Source organism: Grampus griseus (assembly GCF_964374135.1).
Source record: "Grampus griseus genome assembly, chromosome: 10".
NCBI lineage: Eukaryota > Metazoa > Chordata > Mammalia > Artiodactyla > Delphinidae > Grampus > Grampus griseus.
Window position 1 is genome coordinate 13,661,351 of NC_139004.1, and position 26,450 is coordinate 13,687,800.

The 26,450-nt window shown below is 40.2% G+C and overlaps 1 protein-coding gene across 5 annotated transcripts in view; it reads right to left on the minus strand.

Annotated features, from left to right (window-relative positions):
* The window catches only part of KIF13A (kinesin family member 13A), a 216,047-nt gene that overhangs the window by 68,019 nt on the left and 121,578 nt on the right, over positions 1–26,450 (minus strand). For all 5 annotated transcript variants that reach the window (XM_082662895.1, XM_082662897.1, XM_082662894.1 and 2 more), the window contains exons 5-9: positions 16,907–16,999; positions 15,865–16,045; positions 13,068–13,155; positions 5,705–5,839; positions 4,912–5,024 (exon numbers count right to left, since the gene is read on the minus strand). In XM_082662895.1, coding sequence (XP_082519021.1) covers positions 4,912–5,024; positions 5,705–5,839; positions 13,068–13,155; positions 15,865–16,045; positions 16,907–16,999 — 610 coding nt within the window. The remainder of the gene's footprint in view (positions 1–4,911; positions 5,025–5,704; positions 5,840–13,067; positions 13,156–15,864; positions 16,046–16,906; positions 17,000–26,450) is intronic.

The following is a 26,450-nucleotide window of genomic DNA, read 5'->3' on the forward strand; positions in this document are numbered from 1 at the left end:
CTCTGTCCCCGTGGGTCTCTTGTGTTAAATACAGAGACATTTATTCAGATTTCTTTCTTCACATATGTGGACCCTGCAATGCACAAGTGGTAAATTAACAAGGACCCCCACCCGCCCCTGAATAATGGACAGAAGGCAGGCCACTTTTATTCTCCCCTGGTACAAGTTCACGTTTAGTTCTGCAGGCAAAACCCACTGAAATGAGGTTTCCGAGGGGAAACGAACAAGAGTCATGGAGGGTGCTCAAGAAGAAAAAAAGGATTGAGTCACATGAAACATTAGAAACATTGTGCTTATAAGTTATTAAAACAAATTATAGGGGCTTCCCTGGTGGCGCAGTGGTTGAGAGTCCGCCTGCCGATGCAGGGGACGCGGGTTCGTGCCCCGGTCCGGGAGGATCCCACGTGCCGCGGAGCGGCTGGGCCCGTGAGCCATGGCCGCTGAGCCTGCGCGTCCGGAGCCTGTGCTCCGCAACGGGAGAGGCCACAGCAGTGAGAGGCCCACGTACCGCAAAAACAAAAACAAAAACAAAAACAAATTATATGACAGAATCCTAGGAGTAACATATTAATATCCCTCAAACAAGTGTTCAGCAGAGCCCATTTTTGGATATGTTTAGTATATACTTTATTATTAACCACAGTGATTGAAATGGAAAGGAGACTGGGGAAGATACTCATTAGATGAATACTGTTGGCATTTAATGGTTGGCCATTGCTGAGAATAGAACAGAACCGTTTTCAATGACATTCCTAGGGGTATTAGAGAGTGTTCCATGATCTAAGTGAGTTCTCAGAGAAGTTGAACCAACCAGTCTCCAGGAGCAGAAAAAGGCTTCGTCCTTCCGCCCTCAGTAGACAGAGGAGCAGCAGACGGATTCCCAGATGCGTCCCCTCTGAAGATGGTCTACAGTTGACCTATCCCTCCCCAGTCCGGAACAGGCCTTGGCGGTACAGCCATACAGTGCCTTAGCTCTCCGCGTGAAGGAATAATGTGTGCTGTAAAGCTCTTAAGAGCTTAAGGAGAGATGAAGCCCCTAAATCCATAGCCCATTAAGCAGACACTAATGTCCGTGTGAAGTCCCTGGCAGGTCTGCTTAAGAGGATTATTAATGTTCCATATAAAGAAGCCCCAGTAGGAGGCTGAGAGAAAGCTTAGGAAACATGTCAGAGATTTCTTTAATTTTAGCCCTCCACTGGGCACTGATTTTAAGGCTTAAAAAAACCATTTGTGGAACTATCAGGCAGCAGTTTCAATACACTATTTATTTTACGAATACACACTTAACATAGAGCTTACTAGGGGTAGGCCTGTTCTAAGCATGCTACAAGTAGTCACTAATTTAATCCTCACAACAGCCTTACTCACAGTGTTTGCTCATCCACATTTTACAGGTGAGGAAACAGAGGCACGGAAAGGTCACACCCCTAGTTTCTGTAACTAAGAAGCTCCCGCGTCTCCTCTGGGAAGCCTCCCGCAAACCTGCCAGCTGTGTTGTCACCCATGTCCCCACCGCACCCTGTGTGTAAGTTTCTATGGCAGTTAACGTATTAATATCACTCCTCCAAAGGTCTCCTTCCCCACTGGACCTTGAATTTCCTGAGGCCAGGGTCTGATCTTACTCACCCCTTTCTTCTTATGCCCAGTCGGTGTTCAACACATATTTGCTAAACGGAACAAAAAAGTGCAGGTCCATTTATCTCTTATTGGATATCCTCGGGGCCACATGTGTTTTGAAATTCAGAATATTTTGGATTTGAGGAAGTTCAGTGCATACACTTACCCATGACCACTGGTGGGATCTGGGACAGCAGCCCATAGTAAAATTCATGAACGTTTCTGCAGCTAAACTTATGAATGGCCACACTAAATGAGTAAATAAAGACCATAAATGAAGATAAAGACCTCATCAGAGTTCAGGTGAGGGTTCACCAACAAGTGAGCTATGAAGAAAATCAGAAAAGCACTTGGTTTTCAGAGCACTTTGGATTTTGGAACTGCAGGTAAAGGACTATGGGCCTCTCCCTCTACAAAGGTCTCTAAGACAGCTGTGCAGACCACGGCATGGTCCTACTGTGAGAAGATGTCCCATCAGTTCAGTGACTAAGTACCAATGACCATGCTGAGAACTTGGAGGACACCTGGTGGAGACCTGGACCCACAGTGGGCTGCCGGCACTTATGCACCAACTCAGGGAGCTGAGAGAGATGTGTGGGGTAAAGAAAAAAGGCCTGGATTAAGGTTCAAGGGAAAGGGTTCAGAGACGGCTCCACTCCCTTCGAGCCAGTTATTTTGGGAAAAGCACAAGACCAACTTGGCAAACATCCACAGGCTGGTCAATGTGTCCTATAAAAACATGCTTCAATGCTGGGTGACGTAGCACTTCTCAACATCACCTGCTCGAGAAAATCCCCCCACCTCCTTTTGCTTTTTCGAATGAAGTAACTTACTGTATCCTAACCTATGTGCTCCTCGAGGGCAGCAATCATGCTGTAACAAGTAACCAGAGACACAGTGGCCTAAAACAACACAACTGTATCATCTTACAGTTCTGGAGGCCAGAAGTCCAGAATGTGCTTCCCTGAGCTAAAACCAAGGTGCCGACAGTGCTACGTGCCTTCGGGAGGCTCGAGGGGAGAACCGTTTCCTCGCCTTTTCCAGGTGCCCACGTCTCTCGGCCCATGGCCCCTTCCTCCATCCTCACGCGAGCAATGGACTGTGAGGTCTTTCTCACCCACGTCACCCTGACGCTGGCTCTGCCACTTCCTTCTTTCACTTATAAGGAGCTTTCTGATTACATCAGACCCACCCGAATCATCTTCTCATCTCAAAATCTTTAACTTAATCACATCTGCAAAATCCCTTTGTGAGGTAAAATGTGCACATGTTTTGGGAATTAGGACCCGGACATATTTGGAGGACAGGCAAGCAATATTCTGTCTACAACAATATCTAAGATCCTCTTGCATCCCCACATCCAAGGCAGTGCCAGACACATAGCAGAGGCTTAATAAACGTCTGCTCAGCTTTTATTCATACTACTTAAATATCTCCAACCTCATCTTTAAACAGAGAAAAAGATACATATAATGAACCTCACATGAAATAATGCATATGAAAGTGCTCCCAAAACTAAAAAGAACCATAAAAATGTAGATATCTCACAGACTAGTAGTAAGGAATACATACATCCATTTGTGAAAGAGCCAGTATATAACTAAGGAAAGATGATAGGAAGCTAAGAGAATGCCATTCAATCCATTAAGTCATAATGGAAAAGAGCCAGTAGCTGGAGTACCTAAATCATGTTATCATGTGGCCTTCAGGTAGTCCAGTTTGAGACACTACATAATTTAGTGTCCAAATTGAAGGGGGCACTATTAATATTTCCTCTGGGACAAAAGTATCAATCAGGACTCTTTCCGGCAAACAGAACACTTGGGCACCCCACTTACAGCAGTGGGGTGAGTCTGGGCTCTCGAGCCAAACTGCCTACAACCAAATCTAAGATCCACGCTTAGAGTTTTGTGACCCTGGATATATTATTCCAGTGCTCTCTGCCTTGCTTTCCTCATCTGTAAAATGGGTGTAATAGACCCATCTCACGATGCTGATGTGAGTTATTACATATAGAGCATTCAGAACAGTGCCTGGCATATAGTAAGAGGTTAAAAGAAACTAGTGATTGTTACACATGAAGGCCAGCCATACTCAAAATTTCCATAAATTCATAGCACAGAATTCCCAGTGGCTTCCCACAAGTGTAGATACAGGCAAAGGGCTGGCATGGCTTAGCACCAGTAAACAAATGTCTAGGAGGGGTGACACTCTTTTCTTTGGTACCTGCATCCTCACACCCTCATTTCTGCTTCCCCATCCTGGTTCTTGCACTCATTTTGGAATGCAGAGCTGTATGCCCGCCTGGGCTCCTATAATGCTTTGTCATGAAATAGAGCAAAATCCTTTGTTATTAGAGCAGGAGACAGAATGACTGGAAGTTAACCCCGTAAAGCAGCAGTTTGTGCAGTGAGCACAGCTCTGTCCATCTGATAGAGGGGGTGATATTTCCCTGCTAATTTTAAACTTTTGTAAACTTTTGTAAAATTACAATGTGCCGGTACCATTTTGAAATGCAAGCTGCACAAACATGTTCCTGACTATATTACCTCTTGTCACCTTCTGTCCTAAACAAAACCCCAAGTTATTATGTCTCAACAGAAAAGTTCAAGTACAAACTAAGCTACTTTCTACTCATGCTGTTTATACAGCTTATAAAAATAATAGCTACAACCGTTAATATTTATTCAGTGTATACTATGTGCCAGGCTTTGTTCTAAGCACATTATGGGCATTTACTGTGCCTTTGCTGTACCCTCTGAGTGAAATGCCTTCATCTCCTCGGCCACCGGGCCAACTCCTACACACCCTGCACCTCGGCTCTCCTCCAGCCTTCACCACATCCCTGGGCATGCTGCAGGCACTCAGGCAGAGTGAGATTTCAGGACGGCAGTTCGTCAATAAATGTTACTTTTTGGGGGGAGATATTGATGTTTAAACCGTATTAGCCTTACAAAGGGATTCGAAGCAGATTTTCTCTTCAGAATAAGCTCCTCGAGTTAAATTTAAGATATGATTTGATTTGCAAAATTGCAACTTGTGTTCACCTAAGACGATATTATACAGTGATACACTGGGTGTTCGTACAATGTTTGAGGCATTTTACTAAACCTCATGCATCTCAATAGAGGCAGGTGAATGTTCTTCTTCAACCCAGTTCATTAAAGCTACACAGACTCTGAACCATCTGTGATCAGAGCCATCTGACCCCTGGTAATGCGACAAGTCCCCCAGGCACACGAGAAGCTGGGTGGGGTGTTCCAGTTTAACGCGGGAGTTGCACCAGCCTCTTACTTGTTAATGTTGCTGCCTTCTTTCAGTCGCTCTCCCGCGGCTCCCGTTTTAGACACTCTCTCGCTACCCGCCAGGTCCACCAAGCTGACCTTGCTCACTTTCTCTCCCGAATTCTAGTCGTGAGAAATGAGAGAAACGACACACATGAGTGCAGAAACCACACAGGCATCTACATATATCTCAGCACCACAACGAAAGCCATCCCGCTGCAACAAGGCATACTCCTCAAGAAGATCTTAAATTGTAAGAAGAGTTCTTGGTCTAGCAGTTTCACGGGCAAAATTTAGGTTGGCGTAGCAGTGTGGCATTTTGTTTTGTAGTTGGGAAGCAAGTGCACTGGGCTTTCCAGAATACAGTCAGAAAGCTGGAGCTTTTATGCACCTATGAGAACATACCAGGACATGAGGATTCCTCCGTATTCAGGTCAAATCCTTCTTTTTTTGAAAAAGCTTTCTTTAGGCTAAATGTTGCGGTTTCCTCTTTAATATCCCTTAATGACCATGAAGTAAACCCAGTTGTTTTTAGGGGAATTTCAGTATGAAAGGATACATAGTAAAAGCTGTATGGTGACATCATCACGTTCTTTAGGGAGTTTATACAAGGAATCCGATTTTTTAAAAAATGTTATATATAAAGTAAGACCTAACAAATTTAATGATGTAAGCAAAGTAGCTCATCTAGTAAGTAGAAGAGCTGGCATAAAGTTCTCAGGAACTGAATCCAGTCACGAAACAGTTCACTCATGAAGGTAGAGCTCCTTCACTGCTACCGAAGGTTCCACCCGATCCCTCACCCCAGACTGTAGGTCATACAGCGTCTGTGTGATGATGATGTTGAACACAGCATGGGAGCGGCTACTTTCTTCATTCATGTTGGTCGCAGCTACCGTCCGAGACTTATTTCCCTCAGACATCAATGACTCGATATCCTAGAGAAAAAGCAGAGGGAAAATATTAGAAGCAAAAAACCCAAGAACAGCATCCTGCCCATCAAGCATATGTGTTAATTATGACGCATCTGTCACCACCCTTCCATATAAACCTCCTGCTTCTCCTCCACAGAGCCTGTTTCGAGCTTCCACTCCCTCAGTGCTTTCTAGTGGATGAAATGTTTCCCCCATTCTTTTTATTTATTTTTAAAAATTTCTATTGGAGTATAGTTGGATTTACAATGTTGTGTTAGCTTTTGCTGTACAGAAAAGTGATTTGGTTATACATATACATACATCCGCTCATTTTTTAGATTCTTTCCCCATAGAGGTCATTACAGAGTATTGAGTAGAATTCCCTGTGCTCAACAGAGGTTTTATTTTACTTTATTTTTTTTAATAGATCTTTATTGGAGTATAATGGCTTCACAATACTGTGTTAGTTTCTGTTGCACAACAAAGCGAATCATCCATATGCATACACATGTCCCCATATCCCCTCCCTCTTGAGCCTCCCTCCCATCCTCCCTATCCCACCCGCTAGGTCATCGCAGAGGACCGAGCAGATCTCCCTGTGCTATGCGGCTGCTTCCCACCAGCCAAATATTTTACATTCGGTAGTGTATTTACATCGATGCTACTCTCACTTCAACCCAGCTTTGCCCTCCAACCCTATGTACTCAAGTCCATTTTCTAGGTCTACTTCTTTATTCCTGCCCTGCAACTAGGTTCATCACTACCAGTTTTTTTCTTTTTTTAATTCCATATATATGCATTAGCATACAGTATTTGTTTTTCTCTTTCTGACTTACTTCACTCTGTAGGACAGATTCTAGGGCCATCTACCTCACTACAGATAACTACAGTTTTCGTTTCTTTTTATGGCTGAGTAATACTCCACTGTATATATATGCCACATCTTTATCCGTTCATCTGTTGATGGACACTTAGCTTGCTTCCATGTCCTGGCTACTGTAAATAGTGCTGCAATGAACATTGTAGTACATGTCTCTTTTTGAATTGTGGTTTTCTCAGGGTATATGCCCAGTAGTGGGATAGCTGGGTCATATGGTAATTCTATTTTTAGTTTTTTAAGGAACCTCCATACCGTTTTCCATAGTGGCTGTATCAATTTACATTCCCACCAACAGTGCAGGAGGGGTCCCTTTTCACCACACCCTTTCCAGCATTTACTGTTTCTGGATTTTTTGATAATGGCCATTCTGAGTGGTGTGAGGTGACAACTCATTGCAGTTTTGATTTGCATTTCTCTAATAATTAGTGATGCTGAGCATCTTTTCATGTGCCTCTTGGCCATATATGTATGTCTTCCTTGGTGAAATGTCTGTTTAGGTCTTCCGCCCATTTTTTAACTGGATTGTTTGTTTTTTTGATATTGAGCTCCATGAGCTGTTTGTATATTTTGTAGACTAATCTGTTGTCTATTGTTTCATTTGCAAATATATTCTCCCATTCTGAGGGCTGTCTTTTTGTCTTGTTTATGGTTTCCTTTGTTGTGCAAAAGCTTTTAAGTTTAATTAAGTCCCATTTGTTTTTGTTTTTATTTCCATTACTCTAGGAAGTGGGTCACAAAAGATCTTGCTGTGGTTTATGTCAAAGAGTGTTTTCTTCTAAGAGTTTTATAGTGTCTGATCTTACATTTAAGTCTTCAATCCATTTGGAGTTTATTTTTCTGTATGGTGTTAGGTAGTGTTCTAAATTCATTCTTTTACATGTAACGGTGGTTTTCCCAGCACCACTTATTGAAGAGGTTGTCTTTTCTCCATTGTATGTTCTTGCCTCCTTTGTCATAAATTAAGTGCCCATATGTGCACGGGTTTACCTCTGGGCATTCTATCCTGCACCATTGATCTATATTTCTGTTTCTGTGCCAGTACAATACTGTCTTGATTACTGTAGCTTTGTGGTATAATTTGAAGTCAGGGAGGCTGATTCCTCCAACTCCATTTTTCTTTCTCAAGTTTGCTTTGGCTATTCGGGGTCTTTTGTGTTTCCATACGAATTGTAAAATTTTTTGTTCTAATTCTGTGAAGAATGCTATTGGTAGTTTGATAGGGATTGCATTGAATCTGTAGATTGCTTTGGGTAGTACAGTCATTTCCACAATATTGATTCTTCTAACCCAAGAACATGGTATATTTCTCCATCTGTTTATGTCATCTTCGATTTCTTTCATCAGTGTTTTATAGTTTTCTGAGTACAAGCCTTTTGCCTCCTTAAGCAGGTTTATTCCTAAGTATTTTATTCTTTCTGTTGCAATGGTAAATGAGAGTGTTTCCTTAATTTCTCTGATTTTTTGTTGTTGGTGTATAGGAATGCCAGAGATTTCTGTGCATTAATTTTGTATCCTGCAACCTTACCAAATTCATTGATTAGTTCTAGTAGTTTTCTGGTAGCACCTTTAGGATTTTCTATGTATACTATCGTGTCATCGGCAGTGACAGTTTTACTTCTTCTTTTCCAATTTGTATTCCTTTTCTTTTTCTTTTTCTTTTCTGACTGCTGAGGCTAGGACTTCCAAACTATGTTGAATAAGAGTGGCGAGAGTGGACATCCTTGTCTTGTTCCTGAACTTAGTGGAAATGCTTTCAGTTTTTCACCATTGAGTATGATGTTTGCTGTGGGTTTGTCATATGTGGCCTTTACTATGTTGAGGGAGGTTCCCTCTATGCCCATTTTCTGGAGAGTTTTTATCATAAACGGGTGTTGAATTTTGTCAAAAGCTTTTTCTGCATCTATTGAGATGATCATATGGTTTTTATTCCTTAACTTGTTAATGTGTTGTATTGATTTGCGTATACTGAACAATCCTTGAATCCCTGGGATAAATCCCAGTTGATCATGGTTTATGATCCCTTTAATGTGCTGTTGGATTCTGTTTGCTAGTATTTTGTTCAGGATTTTTGCATCTATGTTCATCAGTGATACTGGTCTATAATTTTCTTTTTTTGTGACATCTTTTTCTGGTTTTAGTATCAGGGTGATAGTGGCTTTGTGGAATGAATTTGGAAGTGTTTCTCCCTCTGCAATTTTTTGGAAGAGTTTGAGAAGGACTGGTGTTAGCCCTTCTCTAAATGTTTGACAGAATTTGCCTGTGAAGCCATCTGGTCCTGGACTTTTGTTTGTTGGAAGATTTTTAATTACAGTTTCAATTTAATTACTTGTGATAGGTCTGTTTATATTTTCTAATTCTTACTGGTTCAGTCTTGGAAAATTGTACCTTTCCAAGACTTTGTCCATTTCTTCCTGGTTGTCCATTTTATTGGCATATAGTTGTTTGTAGTAGTCTCTTATCATCCTCTGTATTTCTGCAGTGTCAGTTGTGATTTCTCCCTTTTCATGTCTAATTTTATTGATTTGTGTCCTCTCCCTTTTTTTCTTAATGAGTCTGGCTAAGGGTTTATCAATTTTGTTTATCTTCTCAAAGAACCAGCTTTTAGTTTTATTGATCTTTGCTATTATTTTCTTTGTTTCTGTTTCATTTAATTCTGCTCTGATCTTCATTTCTTTCCTTCTACTGACTTTGGGTTTCTTTGTTCTTCTTTCTCTAGTTGTTTTAAGTGTAGGATTAGATTGCTTATTTGAGATTTTTCTTATTTCTTGAGGTGAAACTGTATTGCTCTAAACCTCCCTCTTAGAACTGCTTTTGCTGCGTCCCATAGGTTTTGGGTTGGCGTGTTTTCATTGTCATTTGTTTCTATGAATTTTTTACTTTCTTCTTTGATTTCTTCAGTAATCTCTTGGTTATTTAGTAGTGCACTGTTTAGCCTCCATGTATTTGTGTTTCTTACAGTTTTTTTCCTTTAATCGATTTCCAATCTCATAGCATTGTGGTCAGAAAAGATGCCTGATACAATTTCAATTTTCTTAAATTTTCTGAGGCTTGATTTGTGACCCAAGATGTGATCTATCCTGGAGAATGTTCCATGTGCACTTTAGAAGAAAGTGTATTCTACCACTTTTGGGTGGAATGTTCTATAAACATCAATTAGATCTATCTGGTCTATTGTGTTGTTTAAAGCTTGTGTTTCTTTATTTTCTGTTTGGATGATCTGTCCATTGGTGTAAGTGGAGTGTTAAAGTCCCCTTCTATTATTGTGTTACTGTCGATTTCTCCTTTCACGGTTGTTAGCATTTGCCTTATGTATTGAGGTGTTTTTGTGGGTCTTTTTCTTCTCTTGTCTTTCCTGCTTAGAGAAGTTTCTTTAACATTTGTTGTAAAGCTGGTGTGGTGGTGTTGAATTCTCTTAGCTTTTGCTTGTCTGAAAAGCTTTTGACTTCTCCATCAAATCTGAATGAGATCCTTGCTGGGCAGAGTAATCTTGGTTGTAGGTTCTTCCCTTTCATCCCTCTAAGTATATCCTGCCACTCCCTTCTGGCCTGGAGAGTTTCCACTGAAATATCAGCTGGAACCTTATGGGGAGTCCTTTGTACGTTATTTTTTGTTTTTCCCTTGCTGCTTTTAATATTTTTTCTTTGAATTTAATTTTTGTTAGTTTGATTAATATGTGTCTTGGTGTTTTTCCTAGGGTTTATCCTATATGGGACTCTCTGTGTTTCCTGGACTTGGGTGACTATTTCCTTTCCCATGCTAGGGAAGTTTTCAACTATAATCTCTTCAAATATTTTCTCAGTCCCTTTCTTTTTCTCTTCTTCTTCTGGGATCCCTGTAATTCAAATGTTGCTGCGTCTAGTGTTGTCCCAGAGGTCTCTGAGACTGTCCTCAATTCTTTTCATTCTTTTTTCTTTATTCTGCTCCTCGGCAGTTATTTCCACCGTTTTGTCTTCCAGGTCACTTATTCGTTTTTCTACCTCAGTTATTCTGTTATTGATTCCTTCTAGTGTATTTTTCGTTTCAGTTATTTTGTTGTTTATCTCTGTTTGTTTGGTCTTTAGTTCTTCTAGATCTTTGTTAAACATTTCTTGTATTTTCTCAATCTGTGCCTCCATTTTATTTCCAAGATTCTGGATCATCTTTACTATCGTTACTCTGAATTATTTTTCAGGTAGATTGCATATTTTCTCTTCATGTATTTGGTCTTGTAGGTTTTTACCTTGCTTCTTCATCTCTGACATATTTTTTTGCCGTCTCATTTTGGTTTTGGTTTTTTCTCTTTATGAGTGGGATTGTGTTCTTGTCTTACTGGTTGTTTGGCCTGAGGCTTCCAACACTGGAGTTTGTAGGCTATTGGGTAGAGCTGGGTCTTGGTGCTGAGATGAGGAACTCCGTGAGACCTCACTCCAATGAATATTCCCTGGGGTCTGGGGTTCTCTGTTAGTCCAGTGGTTTGGATTTGGAGCTCCCACCACAGGAGCTTTGGCCTGAACCCAGGCTTGTGAACCAAGATCCCGCAAGCCACCTAGGGCGGCAAAAAAAAAGAGGGGTGGCGGGGGGGGGAGGAAGGCCTTGGCTGTGGAGGGTGAGGCCTAAGCAAGGGCAAGGTTTGGGTGGTGGGTGGGGCCAATGCTCAGGACCCACAGGGCTGGAAAAGGCCCTGGGAGCTGGCGGGGGTGGGGGTGGGGCTTAGGCTCAAGGAACAGAAGGGTCCCAGGCGTGCCCCCACCCCTGGTCTCAGAGGGCAGGGGACCTCACCTGGGAGCCCAGCAGGCTCCCTGTGCCCGAGTGGGAGGAGCAATCGCCCTCCACTCCTCTCCCGCTCCTCCTGGATGGCTCCTCCTGCCTGCCTCTCCTGATCTCCCCAGCCTCAGGGGTGCCAATCCTGTCTGGCCTCTACTTCTCCTCCCCCCTCAGTCCCCCTACATCCTACTGGTTCACTTTGGGGTTCCTCTCATCTCCTTGTGCGTCAGAGTCCCCCACCAGTGGCACACAGGCACCCAAGTTGTGGGGAGACGCTAACTCCACGTCTTCCCACACCACCATCTTGACTCCGCCGCTCCCCCATTCTTTCCATCCTGCAATCGTCTTCTTCCTCTGTTAAGTACCTATTCTTCCCTTTGCAAGTTACTAAGGAGAAAAGAGCTAATATTTATCGAGCATTCCAGATACTCAATAACGGTAGTTACCTTGTTTTATTCTAACTCTCCTGCAAAGCTCTCTACTGCTTGATTATTTGCCTCCCTCCTCCAACACCGTGGCTCTCCCAGGACAGGAAACTTTCCTTCTTCGTCTCTGTACACCTGCTTTAGGACACCCAGAACCTAAGGCTCTTAAACAATTTTTGATGGATTAACTTTATAAAATAAGTATTTTCCTGATTTTACACACAAGGACACTGAAGTTCATGGAGGTCAAATAACTCTTCCCACACCTAATAAGAGGCAGAGCTGAATGCAAATCACAAATTCCTCAGCTCTTACTAACGAGTAACAGGAGGAGACAGACACTGATCCTTATAACACTGAGCTACGAGCCAGGCACCTTAGCAGAAGTGCTGACTTAGCATCTTCATGCCAGAGGGGTCTTCATTCATTTCAGGATCTCAGTGTTTTCAAAGTAATGACTGCACTTTATTTCTGATCTAAGCAATAATAGAACTGTCTATGTTTAAATGGCTGGAGAGAGTTATCTTGCAGATTAATTTTAGTCCTACTGAGCCTGAAATGATGCAAAGATAAACACAACACATAGATGGTACTTCTAAGTGGAAGGATATATTTGCTCATTCATTTATTTATCGGTATTCTTCAGCAACAGACAGCAGTTTCTTTTATGGGATTTCCAAAGTTATGACAATAAAAATAGGGACAAAACATAGAGCCAGGACATGAGAAAGCATAAAAGTCAAGGAGTAGGAAAAGGAAACGGGTCAATGGAGGAAGGATCGATTCAGAAAAATAGAAGAACCCGAAGAGTGAAAAGTAATGGAAACTAAGGCAGGAGACCCTGTCAAAGAGAAAGGGTTGAAATAACTACCAAATACTGTTTACATTTGTCCAGATTTGTCCAGAAGGACGTCACTGGAAACTTCAGGGAGAACTGTTTCAGCAGAGTGCTATGAGTGAAAATATTCAGCAATCGCAAAACACTGGGCCTCCCAACAATACTGCAAACCCCTCACAACCAAGCAGGCTGAAGAGTGTGATTAAAGCCCTTTCTTTCTGTTTGGGGTGGTTAATACTGGGTTTCTGAGACCATGAACGGCGTCAATATGCTATAAAGCGTTCACATAAAAATATATTCAACATTACCTATATACTTCAAGTTACTGTCAGTTTTTAAATGACTTTTTTTTTTAATGGCACTTACCTCAAAACTAGTGACAGCCAGTTGGGATAAACCATCTACATACGGTCCCAAAACTTTATGCTCTCGAACTTTAAGAGACTGTCTACTCCTTTGAGAGAAAGGAAAAAGGAATGAATGAGTCAGACCCAACTTGAGCTTTTCTTTCTAAAAAGAAAGTACTTTTAAAAGTACTCAGAAACTAAGATTGCAATTTCAAAGGAATTTTTTTTTTTAACAATCAAAAAGTATTCTAAAAGCTATTTTATTTGGATTAGCAAAACAGCATTCCTTATGAGGAATGTCTTTTATACTCTGATTTCTATTTAAAGTAACGTATTATTTAAAAAATTCTATCTCTACTCCCAAACTAAACAGCCAGTACACAGAATACTACGTTAGGCCAACTTGCTTTAGTAGATGAACTTGAATTTCATGTGGGAGGAGGGAAAAAAAGGAAATGAAGCAAAGAACATGCCAGAAGTGAACTTAACCTTCAGGCTATTCTATAAATAAGCATATTCTCAGTAAGTAATGTCTTAAGGTTTTGAGCAAGTAGTGAACAATATTAAAGTGTTTTAATTTACCTTTTCAGATCAGCAGCATTGATTTAAGCTGCTTCTGTGCTGACCATTTTATACAGAAAGTAATGTTATAGTACAGTAGCTGTTTGTAGTTACTGATATTTATCCTATATTTAGAACTGGCTCTGCTGGTGAAGATTTTAGGGCTCTTTTGAATTTTTAAATGGCAATCCCGGTTTGGGACCCATGTGAAGAGCTTATCAATAGATAATTGAGATGAAAAGCAAAGCTATAATATACATTATAGCCATATTGTATACGTCACCTTTTTCATCAGATACTAATCACTTTTCAAATCAAGAGTCAATGCTTGGCATCACTCAAGTGTGGAAAAAAGAAACTAAGATGAGCACTTCCCGAAGTCTCGACATTGTTCCCTAAGAACCTCTCAGTTATCTCACTGAATCTTAATCTCACAATTCCACAAAGTAGGTCTTACTAACGTTATTTTAAGGATGAAGAATGCAATGTGACAACAAGCAATTCTGCCGTACTCTAAACAAGGGCAGACCAAGTGCACAGTTTCAAGAGAGCTGATTTGATGCCCAAGGATCCAGAACTCGGCTCAGTCTGTTGGCACAACCAGAGATTCTTTAATGCTATTCATGAGCAAGAAAAAATAAATCTAGCACAATATCAAGTGCTTCTGATGGTGTCTAACATCTGGGATTCTTGTACACTGCTGGTGGGAGTGTAAACTGGTACAACTGTTGCGGAAAACAGGTTTGCAGTACCAAAGCTGAAGATGCTGTAGCTTCTGACCCACAATTCCACTTCTGGATGTATTCCCTAGAAACTCCTGCATTTGTACACCAGGAGGAATGTAGTACAAGAATGCTCAGAGCAGCACAGTAGTGGTAAAAAGTGGAAACCACACAAATGACAGGAGACAGAATAAATAAATTATGGTATAATTATACAGTGGAATACTAAAGAGCAGTAAAAATCAATAAGTTATTACTTCATATATCAGAACGAATGAATCATTGAGGGGAAAAGTAGCAAGTCACTGAAGGACACATGTATTATGACGCCACTTACACACAGTTAAAAATTGTGCAAAATTATGTGTAAACTCTTAAAGAGGAGGAAGATAATGAGAAATATAAAACTCGTAATAGTAAAAAAAAAAAAATTCGTAATAGTAGGAACGGTAGGAGTTGAAACAGTATCAAAGAGGAGTACACAGGTGGCTTCAAAAATATCAGTCATGTTCCATTTATTAAGCCAAACGGTGAGTAGGACAGTCATTGATTTTATTATTCTTTAAACCTTACATATATTGTAAACATTCTTTCATATGCATTAAACAGTTAATAACTAAAACTATTTCTGATGATTGGGTCACTTCCTTTCCATCTATAATTTTTATCTTATGCCTCTAATTATACCCTTGATTATACAGCTGCTAAAAACATTTAAAAATATTTTCATCATGTTATATAAAAAATTCAGGATATTGAATTGTATTTAGAGAAGAACCTAAACACGCATACCACACATCCACCCCATAGATTTGAAACACAGGATCAAAATGCACCAAAGCGTTAACAGCAGTTATTTCTGAGTGATGGAATTATAGGTCATTTTTATTTCTTCTTACATTTACCTACTTTCTAAATTTTTATATATATTATTTTTAAATCAATAAAAATTTTAATTAATAAAAAGGTAAGTGGCCCTCTCCTTCCTCTATGAAACAAACTCATCTGGTTTTTATCACCTAGCTTTTAAAAAATACAGATGCCTGGGTTTCTCCCTGGGTCTACTGAATCATAAGCGCTAGAGCGGGGGCTCAGGCCAGTGTATCCTTAAAAAGCCTCCCAAGTGATTCCAGTGTACATCCCTGGAAAAGAATGACTTGCTTAGGCTGGGTCATTTGAAACCTTCAACCACTTTGCCTCCAATTTAGAGGTGCTACTTTCCAACATAAATGGAAGGACCAATGTGTCATTTTAACTCAATTTTTATGAATAAACCATAGTGGCAAAAATAACAAAATAGTAAAAACATCCTTTTAAATGGCATATGTAAGCAACTTTATACACGAATATAGGATAAACTATGAATACTAGATATACCAACAGGCTTTGAGAAGCTGATGATTTCTCAGTAAATGAACTGAAACTCGAGTACCGACCAAGGGCGCAAATACATATACTCACCTGCAACTTTAACTTCAGGATCACTTAAAATTATTACCCCTACTACAAGGTTAATTTCAGCCACTAACTTACCCTTTGGGGTCTAAAAGATCCCGAACTTTCTCATTATAAATTTCCATATAGGATACTTCAACTTTAAAGGTCTGTGACTCATTTTGCTCCAGAGAGATCCTTTGAAATAAAGCACAGCAGAGCCTTGGAATGAGGCCCCGCTGCTCAGCATTGCCCATCATGGAGAAGGATTTTCCTGAGCCTGGAGAAGGGCAAGCAGAAAGAAAGGAGGATGGAAGAGGAAGCAAACTGTAAAGCTTCAGCTACACAAGTGTTTCATACACAGCAGCCAAGGTCACACAGCAGAAGCGGACAATTTGGCCCCCAAAGGCCAGTCCCTTGGACACCAAGGCTACTATTCTTTCTATTATACTCACGGCCTCCAGTTTGACTTTCACTGTGAGACCCAGAGGGCACCTCTCTTACAGATGGATACGTACAAATGTAAGCACTACAAATATGTAATCTTTAAAAGTACACATGGTAAATATCAAATATCACCATCAAGTAACATTAACAGTATCTTACCCACAAAATATCAATATTTCACATTTGTGAAAGTGCTTTGACATATATTCCCCTAATTGTCCTGTGATGTGACAATAGGCAGTATTGTTATGATTTATTGATTTATTCCAACTTTATAATTGAAATGATGGTGGCTCAGAGGGCTAATGGCTGAGCCACTAGCCTGTTTTTGTTTAACATCCTGGTGAAGTCCTCTAGATGATACTAAGAGGACGATACTAAGAGTTTTTCTACAGTTTTTCACTATAACATTTATACCGAGAAACTGGTAATTATTTTCTTAGTTCAGATACAGGTTAAAACTGTAATTTAGGAAAATGACACTTAATAGTTTAAAACTAGCTTTGCTCATTAACACTAAAATTACTCAGTTACCACAACTGTCAAACCTTCAAAATGAAGATTACTTTTGATCATCTAATTCAGCCAAACCCGTGAAGTCAGAAGCGTTTTTCTATGGTTTCCCAAAGTGTTTTCTATATCTATGTTTTAAGAAATGCACATTTAATATCACTGACTGTAAGTGGCTACTTACCTGTCTGTCCATATGCAAAAATGCAAGCATTATACCCCTGAAAGGCTTTCTCAAGAATTCCTTCCCCAAGGCACTTGAAAACCACTTCTTGACCTAAAAAACAAAACAAACAAAAAAACTAAAAAGACTGATTTTTCTTGACATATTTGTAGTAATAACCGAGCCCCAGTCATTAACACATTCTCTCAATCCAAAAAGACGTTAAGTGTATTGCATATCTACTCTGTGTAGGGCTGTGGATTAAAGAACTTATTGTGTACAATTTTGCTTATCTACTCTTCTACACTATAGCTCAGTACCTGGATCCGTTTATGATTCTACCCACTGTTTCCCTCTAAGACATTTCTCTAGGCCTTCAAGTTTCCTGTCCATTGTCTGTGGGCCGTATGGAAGCATCATTTGAATTTGGTTTAGTTTCTTTTCCTGAGTTAGTAGGAAAGTGTCATTCAACACAAACTGTCTTATCTCCCCATGTGGATTCTGAGCTTCTGATGAGCAGGAACCTCACCATCCCCATCTTGGTATGTGTGTGCACCTCTGCCCCTAGCACGGTGCTAAGTCCGTGCCAGATGCGGAGCAGCTGTTCACCGCTGGTGGAGGGGATGTGCTGAGCACAGGCACCTCTCACCTGTGTTCCCAGCGGGGATTTGGGGACAGGTTCCCGTCTGTGAGCCTGTCTACAGCTCACTGTGGCTCTTGGGGGAGTTCTGTCATGTACCATCTATACTACGGTAGTGCCCAGCTAAAGATCAAGGTGTGAAAATCTTTTTAAACGCTTAACGAGGCATTTACTACCCTTTGAAACTGTTGCCTTTCTAACATTCAGTCCCCACCATTAAGACAATTAAAGTGATTTTCTCCTTCCTCTGTGCAGAAACTACTGCTTTAAGTACCTCTTTCCTCTACTGGAATGAGAAGCCCCTGATGGATGTCAGACTATAATCTGTTTATCTTTGTAATCCTAGTGCCTAGTACAAAATGCTTAATAAATGTTTGTCCAAAAATGAGTCCGTTTAATCTTTTTATCCAAATGACAATTCCTTTTACGTTTGGAAATAAAGCAATAGAACATAAGCTTTTGGGTATATGTTTTTCTTTGATGCATCTGATTTTAGCAGTCTCTTGTTATATTATGACATATCATGGTTGCAGAATGGGACTCTTAAAAGTGTAAACATGAAACAAGTAATAATATTTCCGGGCTTCCCTGGTGGCGCAGTACTTAAGAATCCGCCTGCCGATGCAGGAGACAAGGGTTCGAGCCCTGGTCCGGGAAGATCCCACATGCCGCAGAGCAACTAAGCCCGTGCACCACAACTACTGAGCCCGCACTCTAGAGCCCACGAGCCACAACTACTGAGTCCATGTGCCACAACTACTGAAGCCCGTGCACCTAGAGCCTGTGCTCTGCAAGAGAAGCCACCGCAATGAGAGGCCTGTGTACCGCAACAAAGAGTAGCCCCTGCTCGCCGCAACTGAAAAGAAAGCCCAGGCTCAGCAATGAAGACCCGACACAGCCAAAAATAAATTAATTAATCAATTTAATTTAAAAGAAAAAGAAATAATATTTCCAATCATTAGGTTGGCCAAAAAAAAAAAAAAAAACCTTGACAGTATCAAATATAGCTGGATTGAAGAAATAGGTATTTTCATAAGCTGCTGGTGGGAGAATAAACAAATGCAGCTGTTCCAAGGAAAACCTCACAGCACCAAGAAAAAGGAATATGCCCAGGCTCTCTGACCCACTGTGAGGCATCTGCCCTAGAGACTCACTCCCACAAGAGACCCCTGTAAAAGGATGTTCATGGCAGCATTATTTATAATACTGAAAGCTGGAATCAAGTTAAATGCCCATTAGCAAGGGAGTAGATAAGTAAAATGTATTTTATATGATGGAATATTACACACCATGTTTAAATAAACAAGCAAAACAAATCTATGTGTGTAAACAATGTAGAATTCAGAAACATTGTTGAGTTTTAAAAAAAGTCATGTTCAGACTGTACATATAATGTAAAAATTTATGTCAAATAGTATGTGTAATATCTATGTGTGTTAAAGTAAAAAAAAGAAAAAACTGGATCAGAAGAAAATATACCAAATTTATATAACATTATTTCTCAACTATGGACTTCTACCGAAGAGGCATTTAAAACATGTTAGTGAAATATGTGGATATTTTTAAAAGGGTATAACTGTAAGAGGCTTCCTAAAAATATGGTTTGTTGTGAAGACTACCTAAAGATGTGTGTGTATGTGCACACACACATAAACTCGGAGGATAATAAAGTATTGTCAAAATTCTTATCCACTGAAGACACACCTTCAAAAATGCTTTTATGTGGTGGGAATGTAAATTGGTACAGCCACTACGGAGAACAGTATGGAGGTTCCTTAAAAAAACTAAAAACAGAACTTCCATATGACCCAGCAATCCCACTCCTGGGCATATACCCTGAGAAACCATAATTCAAAAAGATGCATCACAATGTTCACTACAGCACTATTTACAATAGCCAGGACATGGAAGCAACCTAAATGTCTATCAACAGAAGAATGGATAAAGAAGATGTGGTACATGTATACAATGGAATATTACTCAGCCATAAAAAAGAACAAAATAATGCCACTTGCAGCAACATGGATGGACCTAGAGATTGTCATACTGAGTGAAGTAAGTCAGATGCAGAAAGACAAATATCATGATTATCACTTATATGTGGAATCTAAAAAAGGGGGTATAAATGAACTTATTTACAAAACAGAAGTAGAGTCACAGATGTAGAAAACGAACTTATGGTTACCAGGGGATAAAGGGGGGTGAGGGATAAATAGGGAGATTGGAACTGACATATACACACTACAATATATAAAATAGATAACTAATAGAACCTGTTGTATAGCACAGGGAACTCTACTCAATACTCTGTAGTGACCTATATGGGAAAGGAACCTGAAAAAGAATAGATACATGTGTATGTATAACAGAATCACTTTGTTGTACACCTGAAACTAATACAACATTGTAAATCAACTATAGTCCAATAAAAAGATGCTTTTATGTTATAGTTAAGTATGAGAGTCTTGTGCTAAGAAAATATCTGACCCATCCTGTTGCTGATCTTTGATACACATCGATATTCTTTTCTCACGTGTTTTCTCAAAGGACCTTCCTTATTCCACATGTATTCCCAAGGCCTATGCCAAAACACAGGCTTAAATCTGGACCTAAGCCCTGTAGTGCAGAAGATGGGGAATTAAACACAGCCTGTGCTCAGGCTTGTGAGGATTGATGGTGGTCCTCAGCCAGCACCCAAATGCCATCAAAGGCACTGAAAAAACACCACTTTCTTGGCACAAACAGATGAATGGAGCAATCTCGTTTGATCTTCCACACTGGTTAACCAGCCCCCATAAAGGGAGTAGGGTGAGGATGGGGACAAGATGCTTTAAGACTCGGCTAGGTCCAACATCCTGACTGTAATTCATGATTTTGATTCATATTTAGTAACTTGGAAAAAAGCAAGAGCTTGAGTTGATGAAAGGACTCAACTGCAGAGAAGCACTGTGGTCAAAGAGCTTTTCACCCTGGCTTCACAGAGCCTGAAGTCATTAACCAATCAAGGATTTATATCTCTTCTTTTATCAGGTAATGAAATGGATTACTTTCTGGTTTCTGCTTCTGATGCTGAGTAGGCTGGAATTATGAGGAATTATTTTCTCAATGTTTTTGCAAGGGCAAATCACAAGTCTTCTTTTTCCTTGGTAGGAATCATCTTTTAAAACCAAAGATCATTAACTGAAAAAAACCAAGAATGAATGCTATAGAGCTACGTGAAATAGGTTTATGATGTGTCAGGTGAAAAAACCAACACCATCACCAGCCAGGGTGTGTATACTAAAATTGCACGAAAAACAAAAAATGATCAAAGAATGCTCCAGGATATAAAAAATACAAGAATGAATTTCAGCTTGGCCTGTTTCCAAATTATTGCAGATACTAAATAGGATACGAATTAACCTGTTTAACTTGTATACTTTTATTATGTATGCTGCTAAGAAGAAAAAAAGTATTTTTTTGTCAACTGCCCCGTTTGCAGTGCACTTTCCGTATTCTATACTGCTGAATCCTTGCAATGACTTGATATGGACTGTGATCAATAAGGAGATGGGGGGGGTGGTGAGGGCAGCACTCTGAAAGAGTAAGTCATTTGCCCAAGATGGGGCCACCAGCGAGTGGCAGGGCCTGTGGGTGTTGACTCCCAGATGGACTGAGGCCCAACCATAATCAATGATTCAGGCTTCATGACACTGGGAATCAGTTATTCCCACCTCTGGTCTCCGTGGTATGTTTGTTTTTTTTAAAAAAACAAACTCCCAGAACTCAACACACTGCAGTATTTTTTTTTTCCCCATGTCTGTCTCTACCACTGAATTGTGAACTCCTTTGAAAACAGGAGCTGTTGCATCTTAGCAGAGTACCTGGCACACAGTACACACTCTTATTTACTGAATTGCTCTGGTGACACTACTGTTTTTAGACTAATGTGTATTTAATTGGGCGTCCCTTTCCTCATTAGTGATGACGGAGGCGTCAAAATATTGTTGGTTGAACTTAAAAAGTTAATTGTAGGGTTTACACTTTGGATAAAGTATGGCTGTTTTTGAAATTCTAATGAGCCCCTCAAGATTACAATAGTCTTTGTTAAATAAGGCCCTGGGGTGTGAACAGACGTGTCAACATAATATGTAACAACTAATCGAATAACTTTGATAAAAATTACAGATTACACTTTTACTGACATCCATAGTTACCTCCTAGACATTGAAACAAAATATATGTGACTGAAAAAAATAAACCAGTCTCTTTGATTTCCACTAAATGTACAAATATGCTTTCCAAAAAGTCAAGTTCTTTTACTTAGATATTTACGGTTACATTTGACAGACAGAATATAATTGAGATTTACTGTATTTAATAAAGTTTTAGTTGTAACTAGTAAAGGAAAACATTCTGGGAAACACAAAATGGAATATGAAAAAGTAGAGGACAATTATACTGTGTTTCTGGAAAGAATTTTTCTCCTTTCCATCCTTAAATAGCTATCCCAAAACACAATTTATAAAAGGGAAAATACAAAGAATTATATTGTAAAGTTCATGTATTTTTACAAATCTAAGCAAGACTGGATTCTAGAGAGAATGGAATCCATTTTGTCTACGACTTCATGTCTCAAGGGAAATTTATTATCTTTTAAGAAATAATGAATACTTTCCCACCTCTACAAAGATTCATCAACATTAACATTTTTAATAGCTCTGCTTAATTTCCACTGCATACTTAACATGCAATTTATTAACTGATACAACCTATTACAGATACTTAGATTATTTCCTTTTTCTTTTTTTCTGCAATATTTATTCTTACACATTTATCTTTGTACACTTTTCTAATGACTTTACTAGGCAAAACTCCAAAAAAAATCAAATCACTAACTCTCCTAGCAATGCATGAATCTTTTTTCTACACCTTCAACAACACTGGCTATTATCATTCTTCCTGGCTTTGACGAACAGAAAAAAAAAAAAAGGCCTTTTGTTTTGTTAAATTTAAATTTTCCTTTCCTTAGGTTATTGTCCATTTGTATTTACTCTTCAGTAAACTGACTATTTGGGTGCTATGTTTATTTTTATAAATCAATTGGTTTAGTAATTGATTAAGTATTAATTTTAAAATATCCATCATATATTAAGGATATTAACCTTTGGTCTATTATATATTGTACATATTTTTCCCCAATCTGTCATTTACCTTTCAGTCTTATGTTGTTCTTTGTTATACAAAAGCTTTTGGTCTTTCATATTCAAATCTCTCATCTTTTCCTTTATGATTTTCATCTATATGGTGTATGTTATGCTTCCAAAATCATTCTGGATTATTATTACCCCAAATTACATAGTTATTCACCCATACTTTCTTCTAGTTTTGTTTTTGGTTTTTCCAGTTTTATATCCAGATCTGAATTCTACTTCTTATCAGCTATGTAATCTTGGGCAAGATATCCTTCACTAGTAAAACAGGAATAATAGTTGCTCTCTTACTGGGTTGCTGGTATGATTAGATAAGGCAGTACAGTAAAGCACTTGCCATAGTGCGTGGCCATTAAAAGTCTAGAATATATTTTAGCTAATATCCATAATTAATACCATCTCTTAAATCTTTAATCAACTATAATTAATTTTGGTGCAGAAAAGGAGGTAATCATCTAATTATTTTTCCTTCAATAGTTCCTCTAACTTTGCAACAGTTCTGTGAGGCAATCCAATTTTAAAGATAAAAGACACTTACTCTTAGAAAAAAAAATTAAAGGAATCATTTATTGCTATTTCTCTAGCACCTCTAGTGGTCCCACCTTTAAAATTCCACTGACCAAATGTAATGGTGGTATACTCACACGTGACAGAAAGAAGGGTGTGTGTGAATGTGTGTGTATGTGTAGGGGGGGTCATGATGAGAGGAAGAAGGAACAGTATCATTAATTATTATCTGGGCCAGAATACGCCAACCCATGTTGTCCAGTGGAGGAAAAATATTTACCATTTTTTTATAACATTAAGATATCTCAGAAAGGTAGAGGGAAACAAACAACTAAATAAATCATATCAATAAAACTGAATGCAAACAGACTCTATAGAGCTCCCCTTATTTTTTTATTCTGGTGCCTTTGTAGCTCTATGAATCCCTGGCTGGGGTTATACTTAATCAACTCTTTGGTTTGCTGACTTTCAGCCACCACTGGTAAAACAAATGATTATTTGAAAAAAGTGAAGACTGTCAACCAAAGCCTAAAAATGCCCTGTAGACGCTATACGGTCTTCTGCCCTCCTCAGCATAACCAGTTTTCCATGAAACATGAACAGTGGCTACACTTCACTCTGTGATGGACAGAAAATATGAACCATCAAAGACCCTTATACAGTCTATTAAGGAGAGTCTGGTTTATCCAAAAGACTGAAGGTGTTTTTGTTTGTTTATTTGTTTCTTTTTACTTTGTTCCTTTTTATTTTTTAAACACAGCAGTCCCTTTTTTCGGCATAGAAAAAAAGCAATTTGTCAACTGCTTTTAGAAGCTTAGTTCACACACACACACACACACACACACACACACACACACAGAGCTATTTATGCTGGAGAGTGGGAATCAGGGAATCCATAAAAGATGCACTATCCCTACCCTAAATGTTTCCTGACTCCAGTTCACACTCAAATGGGACGAAGTGCCACTCGTCTAGGGAAATACGTACCAGCCCAGAAGGGAAACAGAAGGGCAAGTTCAGAAGTCCTGAGGGGAGCAAGAGGACCTATGAGGATCTGTTTCTATCCCAGACAAACCGCACAAAGGCACAACACAGTCCAACCCAAGAGCCTGTGACTTTTCCGCAGGACCCCTGCCAGAGGGGAGATGGCCACTCTACAGAAGTCAGCTCCACGTGCCTGGCACGGGGAATCCACAGGGTCTCACTTGTTCATAACCATGACCAAGATGCCAATTTCCTCTGTGGGGTTTATGATTAGACTCCTATAGCTGTGTGGACAAATCTTAAAACCCAGGCATGCCCAAAGCAACCACAACACAATGTCAGAACAGTAGAGAAGGTTCCTGTATGGAATTTCTGCAAGCAAAGTCACAGACCTGACCCGCCCAGCCCTGAGTCACACATGATAGAGCTCTCTGAAAAGCTAACACCCTGAGTCTCCACACTTGTGTGTAACCTGTCCCTCCTGGGAATAGCAGCAATGGCCTCAAAGCTACCAGGTGTGTGCATTGGGAGCTCAGTAACCAAGGTGATTCTCTCACTGCAGCAGGGCTCTGATAGCAAAGCACAGAAGAGAAACTAGGGATGGGAGGGAAAGTGCATATCATGCATATGCTGACACCTGACTGCTTACGAGGAACAGGGTGAAACATCACAGTGGGCTATGCTCTAGGAAATGGGAGAACAAAATAAGAGGGCATAACCTTGTTTTATTCACAATCTGCATGAACCAAGGCAGTCTCACATAGATCATGGCTGATCAAAGCACTAAATATGGAGATACGAGACTGGACGTGACATGTGCACAGAATATTTCTAAGGTAGCGGCGTGGAAGAGCAGCCGGGATTTTAACACGATTCTATCATTTTAAACAGAATCCCCAGTTTTCCTTCTTTTCCCCATCTCTTTTTTCACTGGAGTTAAGAGTGAAAAAAAAAAAGGTTAAGCTCAATATTTATGATCTGGAGTTCCTGGGCATGCGCGTCTGGGAGGGTGTTTTTCCACTCCTAACCGGGCTGACAGCACTAGCGACTGTGATGAGTCTGGACTTGGCAGGTGGCCCAGCTCTAAATCCGAGCACCTGGACGGTGCAAGGCCAGTCAGGCACCTCACACATACCTGAAGGGGCGAGGAACGCCGAACCTGGACGAGGTTTCAGGCAATCTCTCCCTCAAACAGTGCAACTCTCAGAAACTGTCACATGTGGTGACTTTAAACCTGGTTTAAGTTAAATGACCCAAAACTACAGAGCTTAGATAAAGGAACTAGGGCTTTAAAGGCTTGACTTGATGATAGGAGATTTAAGTTTTAATAAACTATAGAAGATTGCCATTAAGGGGCTTGGTAAAACGACCCTGAGAACCTGGGCCTGGAGGGTAAAGGTAGACACGGGGCCATTTTCCACAGTGGCATCTGGGAGCTATCAGCACTGCAGTCCTCAGGAGTTTTTCTTGCAGCACGGCCTGGGTGACTCGCCCAGATGGATGTTTCCACCCCCTGACAGCGCTGGGGCCAGTCATGAGCTGGCAGTGAACCTCAGCTCCTTTCTTTGTTGCCGTGTAAAGTGGCTGAGTCACAGAGGAGGGGTCAGGCGTCGGGGCCCCGGATGAAAGAGCTGTGAGGACTGTCTCACAGAGAATGCATTTTGGAGTGATTCAGGAAGGTACTTTCACATATAACAACTGCTGAAAAAGGAGCCGTTCTTCACCTCTACCTGCTCGACAGTGTTTGCCACTGTGTTTCTCTGACACAGAGGCAGACCTGACTCAATATCTCTTCTGGACTGTGGGGTGCACAAGATTGACAGCACTTGAGGGAAGGTGAGAACAAAGCCCAAACCAAACACAGGCATTCAGGACTCTGGAGAACTTCTGACAGGAGGGAGAATGTTAATAGTATTATTCCTGGCTAGCTTCCAAGCCAGAGTACTCCAATAACATGATTCCCTAGGCACAGCCTCTTGTTGGGATGAGAGAGAAGAGAGGAGGGCCTGGGATTGCAGTAGAATCTATAAAATCTTCACACATAACTGTCATTGACCCAAATCCACATTTACCACCGCTTTCAGCTCTCTTACCAGTAGCAGGGCCTCTCTGAACCTCAGTTTCCTCATCTGTAAAATGGGGGCAATATCAGTTTCTACTAATTTGGTGTTTTGACAATTAAATGACCTGCTGCAGATAAAGGGATGAGCACAGTGCTGGGAAACTAGTGCTCAGAACTCCA